The sequence below is a fragment of the Octopus bimaculoides genome, chromosome 3 (genome assembly GCF_046866305.1).
Source record: "Octopus bimaculoides isolate indiv1 chromosome 3, ASM4686630v1, whole genome shotgun sequence".
NCBI lineage: Eukaryota > Metazoa > Mollusca > Cephalopoda > Octopoda > Octopodidae > Octopus > Octopus bimaculoides.
The window spans coordinates 138,892,815-138,901,392 of record NC_142930.1 but is presented as its reverse complement, the minus strand read 5'-3'; the positions used below and the strand labels follow the sequence as shown (position 1 = coordinate 138,901,392).

At 32.7% G+C, this 8,578-nt stretch overlaps 1 protein-coding gene across 5 annotated transcripts in view; it reads left to right on the top strand.

The window, feature by feature from the left end:
* LOC106868471 (uncharacterized) overlaps nt 1-8,578 on the top strand; it is a 374,724-nt gene that overhangs the window by 290,327 nt on the left and 75,819 nt on the right. For all 5 annotated transcript variants that reach the window (XR_016241222.1, XM_089349730.1, XM_089349731.1 and 2 more), the window contains 5 exons: nt 1-77; nt 2,286-2,583; nt 2,838-2,972; nt 6,983-7,168; nt 8,245-8,382. The exon at nt 1-77 is cut by the window's left edge and continues 297 nt beyond it. Coding sequence is in view for 4 of the 5 variants with exons in the window: in XM_089349730.1 (XP_089205856.1) it covers nt 1-77; nt 2,286-2,583; nt 2,838-2,972; nt 6,983-7,168; nt 8,245-8,382 (834 nt within the window). In the remaining variant the exon portion in view is untranslated. The remainder of the gene's footprint in view (nt 78-2,285; nt 2,584-2,837; nt 2,973-6,982; nt 7,169-8,244; nt 8,383-8,578) is intronic.

The following is an 8,578-nucleotide window of genomic DNA, read 5'->3' as shown; positions in this document are numbered from 1 at the left end:
TGGATGAAGATTGTAGCGCTGCTGTCAACAAAAGCCACTGTAGAAGCAAAACTTGTTTGTGTCATTCGGGCTTCCAGGTACGTTGAAACAAAGAGTGAAGTTAAAAAATAGTTGAAATGGCGGGACGTAAGGTTTGGAGGTCTAAAGAAATTAGACGGAATTTGATTACCTATAATAATTTCATATACTTTAGTAATAACTGTATCTGAATAAGGCAGATGGCCAATAGTTACGAGAAGAAGGCTTAGTCGAAAATATTCATCCAGTACTTGATTGGTACTTTATTTCATCCTCCCCCAGAGTGATGAGAAGCAAAGTTCACTTCAGCTAGATTTGAACTCAGAACTTCAAGAGACGAAATAAATGCTACAAAGTATGTTGTCCGATGTTGTGACAATTCCGCCAGTTCGCTTATAACAATAATAATTAATTATAAACAATAACTTAATATATATTAATATTAATTGTCAATTATCAGCAATAACTTAATCCAAATTAATAATATTAATTCTTATGTGTTGATAGGGATGAGCTAATGAGAGAGAGAGAGAGTGAGTGTGTGTGTGTGTGTGTGAGAGAGAGAGAGCATCTAAGTAGTAATTTCAACGGCTTTAAATAGAAGGCAAATTTCAAATTACCCCCTACCATCTTAAGAGTATGACAGAGCCAATTTGGTAGTACATACACCAAAAAAGAATTTTACGTTTGGAATGCTTTTGATTATAATACCGCTTAAGGTTGACTCAGGATTTAAAAAAACCCAATAACATCAACAATAACCATAACAGGAAATAAGATATACAGCATTATCTAGATCTAGAGGACTCTGGTAGAAAAGCTACCATATTTGAGTATATATCATCGAATAAAGAGAAGTAATATAGTCAATCATGAAATATCTAACCAGCTGATACTTGAGTAAAACACGACAGTCTTGCCTTCATAGGACACCAAACCTTTTAATTCCTTACCTAAAATAATTAGGAACATGACAATGTGCTCTGGCGAAGTTTTCAAGCATTACCTTACTTAGGTTTCTCTTCCAAGTCATAGAACGACAATCTTCAATCATAAATTCATCATATGCAAACGGATACACTTAGTGAATAATGAAAGGCTTAGCTACTCGAGGTGAATAGGAATCTGAATTTCAGTGAAAATATAGTAAAAATTTAAGAGAATATTAAAGATAAGAGTGGATATTAACGTTATCTACGGCGGCGAGCTGGCAGAATCGTTAGCACGCCGGGCGAAATGCTTAACAGTATTTCGTCAGCCGCTATGTTCTGAGTTCAAATTCCTCCGAGGTTGACTTAGCCTTTCAGCCTTTCGGGGTCGATTAAATAAGTACCAGTTACGCACTGGGGTCGATTTAATCGACTTAATCCCTTTGTCTGTTCTTGTTTGTCCCCTCTATGTTTAGCCACTTGTGGGCAATAAAGAAATAAGAATCATTAGAACGCCGAGAAAAATGTTTAGTGACATTTTGTGCGTCTTTACGTTCTGTGTTCAAATTCTGCCGAGGTCAGCCCTGCCTTTCATCCCTTTCGGGATCTGGAAAATAGGTACCAGTTGAACACTGGGACCGATATAATCAATTTCTCCCCTTCCTCGAAATTACTGGCCTTGTGCCAAAATTTGAAACCAATATTAACGTTATCTATTGTTTTAAATAAAAAGAAAATTCAATTTTCATATATATTCTTAGAAAATTTAGAAGCGTACATCTATCAGTAACACGTTTCAGTACATTCGAACGTGGAACGCCACTCATTCTCTATACAATTATGTCTCAGAGAACAACTTCTTTCTAGAGACATTGTGTCATTTGGAGCATGTATTTTTACAACATACAAACTCTCTAGGAAGAAAACACTTTCTGAGTTAAAAATCTGTAGCGAGAACCGTTCCACGTTCGAGTGTTCAGGAATGTGTTAAAATAAGTGCACACATCTTCATTTTGATGCTCGCTAATTCCTGTCCTTATTTAGAAAAGATTTATTATTTGTTTATTCAATAGAATAATATCCATAATTATTATTTTAAAAGCCATTTATATATCATACTTAATGTAGATACATCGTGACAGACAAAATTAACTGCGGCATTCGTCCGGAGATAATATCTCGTCTATAGATGTTATCTCAGGACGGATACCACAGTAAATTTTGCTTATTACGATGTATTTACATTAAGTATGATACACAAATGACTATCTAAATCTAATACTGCTTCTGTTGCATATAACAGGTTTTTATGCTTTCGTTTTACTTCTAAAATTTCAGGCAAATGTCGCAAATACATCTTGCATTCTTAGAACTATTGGAGACACTTGTATGGAGCAGAGTGATTGTTTTAATGCAGTGGAGAACAGCAAGTGCGTTTCCGGTAAATGTGACTGCATAACAGGTTTCCAAGCTCAGGACGATGGAAGATTGTGTAATATTCGAAAGATATTTAGCTCTGGATGTAGAAATAACGAAGACTGTTCAAGTGCTGTTGCAAATAGCAGTTGTAGACACGATACATGCCTTTGCCTCTCCGGATTCCATGTTAACAGCTTGAATACAACATGTACACTACGTGAGTAGAATTCTTTCTAGATAGCTATTTTTATTTCCTTTCTAAACGACTTTCCAAATATTTTTGTTATCTTATCAGTATATTCAATTAATGATGTGTCTGCATAACTTAAAATTTGATTATTTGAACGAGTTTTACAACGATACAATTAATTAAAAATTAACAGGAAAAATACTTCTCGTTTATATTAAATAAAAGAAAAAACTTCGACTACTTGGCTTTCTTCATTTTCTTACATATATATTATTTTACAGGAAAAATCGGTGACAAAACATGTTCAATAAACAGGGATTGTAGTGATGCTGTAGCCCATAGCATTTGTTCAGATGGTACCTGCAAGTGTCGAAGAGCTTATGCCGCAACACAGAATTCTTCAGTTTGTTTTAAACGTAAGTATTCAACAATACACATGCTATCATTTGACATTTAACTGTTTTAGAGCGTGTTTTCTCTTCTGGTTGACACGATAGTGTCGAACCAATGGTGTGGTTCGTATACGTGTCGAGCTGACATGCTTCCATACCAAATATATTTAACACTCACTTACCTAATTCATACGAGTGAAAATATATATCACGGTGAGTTACAAATTTCTGTTGAAAAGACAGGAACAAAGTATAAATTAATGAGCATTTTGTTAGTTTACAGTGCTGGATTAAAATCCTATCATGGCCATTTCTTGGAGAGAAATAATCATCACAATGATTAGTCGCAATAATCCAGTGACTTATCGGAATCATCAACGCTAAATATTTCAATTGTCGTAAAGTATTTAATGAAGGATTTTTTCCTGTTTGCAGTTACCATTTTCCATTTGGATACCAACATATTTGAAATAATCTCGAACAATTCAGAAAAATGAATTATTAAACTTTATGTATCGTTATTTTTAGTATATTGGTTTCTTTTTGACTAAACACAAATACTCTCAATGCAGTCTGGTAACGGAATGTTCGTGTCTTTTCCAAAGATATTTGCAACTTGCTAATTGCCTTCAACTTGAGATGGTAATGTCATGGTAGTTCTGGTTTATTTTACACTTTTACGCTGCTTACACAACACACAAACACATACACACACATGTTTGTGTATGTATAAGTATGTGTATGTATGTGTATGTATACATATATATGTATAACGTGTATGCATATATACTTAAATGTACACATAAATTTATATGTGTGTGTACGAATGTAAAATGACACGTCGAAGTGCGCCTCTTTACTCGAAATGATAACTTAAACGTGCAATAAATAGTGACTGATAAAACATTTCACAAACTGATATAAGCACTAAGATCGACAAGATCATTTAAAAACTCTATGAAGGCGATGTCCCCGTATGGCATCACTCAAATGACTGAAGCCCACTCAAAGAACATTGCTTAGAAAATATTTTTCATTTTTAACCTCGTATATATTACGCACTAGGGATTTTGACCTTTAAATTTTGGGAACAAAATGCGGATTATACTCGAGGATTTACGGTACATATTGAAATATATCAACCACATTATTTGTTAATTCAGAACTACTGAGATACAGTGAAATACTACAAAGCAGTTTGTCCGATGCCTGACGACGTTTCTTATCCATCAGTCTTCTTTAGAATAATGTAACATCTTTCTAGAATATCGAGAAATGAATTTCAAGGCAAGAATCTACGAGTGTATTTGATAAATTAATCCCCAAATTTTATGTTATGTATGCAAACTGAGTCACAAAAACTAGTTAGATGCATAAAAGTGAAATTATATATATGCAATGTAAGTAATATATTAAGGATCTTATGCATAAGGCAGCGTGCTGGCATAATTGTTAGCATGCCGGAAAGAACGCTTAGCGGTATTAGGTTCTGTGTTCGGATTCCTCCGAGGAATTCATATTTTGGGATCGATAAAATAAGTACCAGTTGTGCACTAGGGTTGATGTAATCAACTAGCTCACTCCCTCAAAATTTCAGGCCTTGTGCCTATAGTAGAAAACTTAATGTATGTATATCACTGACCAGCTTAGTAAAATGAACGTCGACTTGAAATTTTGTTTTAAATACACACAGGAAAACAATGCAATAATAATTCAAGATTCAGTGAAATTTCTTAGAAATTCAAGTCTCTCACATTTAACTGTAGTACTACATCGCAAAATGCACTAACAAACATAACCTAAGTCATATTCAGAATCTTCAATATATCGATATTCTAAACACATCAAGAAATGCCTTTCGTGGCAGAGTTCATTTAGTGACAATGGAAAGGTAAAAGAATATATATATATATATATATATATATATATATATATATATATATATATATATAATGGAATAATTACTGTGAAGCATTGTGTAGAATATATTGCATAAAAGATCGTGTATATATATATGTATATATATATATATATAAATGTATATATATATATATAAATGTATATATAAAACTATCTATCTATATGTATATATATGTGTGTGTGTATATCTACCTGTCTATCTATAAATGTATCCATACATTCATTTTAGTCTTGGTCAAAAGGAAACCAACATTATTATTGCTGTTGTTGCTTTTGTAAATTTTCCTTTCTTAACCCAGTTTTAACAATATTGAAACCTTCTGATGAAGACCGATTCAATATAGTTGTCTCTTCGAACGTCTTTCACTCTAATTTCTGACATATTTTCTGTTTCTTACAAGAGAACTCTATGAAACTACGACACATCCTATTGAGTAACCGCTTCCAAGCATTTAGACTTTATTTTTATTATTTCTTTCAGATTCTGCTAAACTTTGACCATTTTTCCCCATTTCTAATCCTCAAAAAAATCTAGTGCTTTAACTGATTTCTTACGATGAAAAATATTCTTATAGCTATTCACATGTTTGTATATAGCGTTTTGGTGTTGAGATAATAATTTACATAGTGTCCATCAATGAAGGAGAACAACACTGTTGAAAATAATGTCTACCTGCTTGTTTTTTTCTTCTTGTTTTGATTCTAGTATCTCTGTTTTATGTTATTTACGTTTTATTCTGACAAATAGTCAATATTTTTTTGATGTTTGCACCCGGTTTTAGTATCCTAGTAATTAGGTTATCAGATTTATAAACCTGTTTAAATTTTTCTTTTTATCAATAGTCAGTCATATCAGTTCGCTTACAATTTTAATGCTCTTTGCAAAATCCTGAATATCTAAATTTCTACTTGTTTTAGATTTCTTAGACTTTTTCCCTCGGCTAGTAATTCATTGTTATTTAGCGATACAACTATGCTAAAGAATAATGATACCCACCAATAAATTGATTTAATTATTATTAATAGGTTATATTGACTATTTTAATTAATTACGATTGATTCTGTCTACAGTTAAAATACATGGTTCGTAAGCGTAATCCATTTTGAATGTTGCAAAACTATATCAGCAAGAGATATCGCTGTGGTTGAAACAAGAAGGAACTTCTACGTGGTCGCTCGCTCTGTAAGAAATAGCCATCAAACTTTCCTCACACTACAGCCTGGCGTCTTACAACACGACACACTGGATGATGTGGCCCTGGGCTCAATGTACTTGCGAAAATTCTGGTATAGTCATCGTTGGAATGCCTATGCTAAAGAAGTTTGGTTGCTCATAGTTGACGAGGAGTTAAGTATCAACAACAACAGCATTAGTATAATAACTAATTCCTCATATCTCACTGTTATGTTAATGACTTGTAGCAAACAGCGTGTTACAAATAATTTTTAGCTAATTCTCTTTTCGTTCTTATAGTTAATAAATTGTGGCAAATGATTTGTTTACTGCTATAGTTAATTATAACAAGGAGCTAATAGCTTGGGTAAATTTTAGCTGTTACTTGCATTTCACGGTATAGTAAATAACTAAGTTTGTAGCAAAGAATTTTTAAAAATAATTATCTCTATTTCACTGTTATAGCTAATAGCTTTGTTGCAAATAACTTCCAGTTTAATCACTAACATTTCACAGTTATAGGTAATAACTTATAGTAAATAGGTTTCTATTTAATTGCCTAGATCTCAAAATCATTTACAAGCTAAGAGCTTGTAAATAATTTTCAGTTTAATTACTCACCTTTCACTACCATACCTGATTGCTAATACTCCGTAGCTAATTTTCTGTATATCACTGTTTTTATCCTTTGTTAATGTATTAGTTTTTCCTCACCCTTGTGAACAATGCAGTTTATCTTAGATTCCTTTCACAGCTCTGAAGATGACCAAGAACAAAGTTGGGTAAGGTAATTAATATAAAACAATTAACTCGAACTATTCTCATTTTGTTAGCCTTTGGCGAATAATCTAACAAATTTGCTATACGTTGTCTCAATGATATATATATTCTAAAGAGAATTAGAACTGTTCAAATACCTCCGCTGCATCCATCGTAACAGGACCAGTTTTATTAGGGACTCAACCATGCCTATACACGTCCCAGTGTAAGAAAATTCATCCTCTGAGTAGCTGCACTCTATCCAACACTATCAAGGACGAAAGTAATAGTGATAATGATGAGTATTTGCGTTGTCTTTGCCCGAATGACTACTTTATCGGCCTTTACAGAAGAAATTGTATAAAATGTAAGTATTAGTATTTTCTTTTTACCTGGTTGGATGAAAGGGAATGTCGAACTTGGCCGAATTAGAATTCAGTGCGTTGAGAGACAATAGTAAATATCTCAAATCATTTATGTTTATGATTCTATCGATTTTGCAATGCTCCGTTTTAGATACATTAAAAAAAAATTAGAATCAAATTACGTTTACAACCATTTACGTTGGTCCAGATCATACGACAAGACTCTTGTCCCAAACGTGAGATTAGTTTACAATTCTGATGGTAAGCCAGGTCGATTTTGTCTTTCTTCCTTGTGAGCTCAATAAATATTATACAAGCATACAAACACTGAGGTTAATATTGTGTGGCAATTTATTCACCTCCTTTTCAATACTCATAGCCCCCTCTCCAGAGAGGAACACCGATAAATTGCTTTACTTGAAGGCGATACTCCAGTATAGATCATTCTAATAACTAAAAACACTGAATGTATAAAAGAATAACACCTTTGCCAAAAGAATTTCTTTTTGAGTAAAATCAGTTTGCTGATGGACGTTTAAGCATAATTTTCAGGAAATTAGATAAAATGTATTACATCTTGCTTTCAGTCTTGAAAAGAATATCATTAAAATGTTGGTAAACAGTGAATACTTAACCGCACATGAATATCTTCTAATTAGAATGGAATATTTTGCAACCAGTCAAAAGTGTATTTCGACTGATGAAGTTATAACGAAAACAGAAGATGGCATTCTTTCATATATATATGACATACGTAATGATTTCTTTCGATAAATTATCGAAGTAATTTGCATAAAAATATGAAAATCGTCATAGAAATTACCACAGAAATGGTTTGGAAAACACAGAAATTATCACATTAGAATATAGATTTTGAAACATAATTTCACAAATATTATCATGGAAATTATCATAGAAATGTGAAATTGTCACAGAATTTCTCTCGCTGATCTCTTTGTGTGAAGTATACAACTGAAAAAAAAAAAAAAAAAAAAAATTAGCGCAAGATATTTTGAAATTTTGACTTGGTCTAAATACGAAGATTAAATCCTTAATTATACTATTTACTTATTTCCAGTGCCTCATAAATTAAATGACTCATGTTTAACTACATCGCAATGCTCCCTTGCTATTAAAAACAGTGTGTGTAATAAGTCACAGTGTATCTGCCGAGACAAGCATTTTGAAACAGACAGAGGAAGGCTATGTCACTCTTGTGAGTATCATCATTTCTCATTCAATAAATATATTTTACATTATATACGCACATATACTCACCCACATAAATGTATATACGTGTGTGTATATATATATGTGTGTGTGAGTGAGTGAGTGTGTGTGTGTGTGACCAAATGGTTACGACTTTCGCGATATCCTGAGTTCGGTCTTGGGCAAATATGATATTTAGCGTA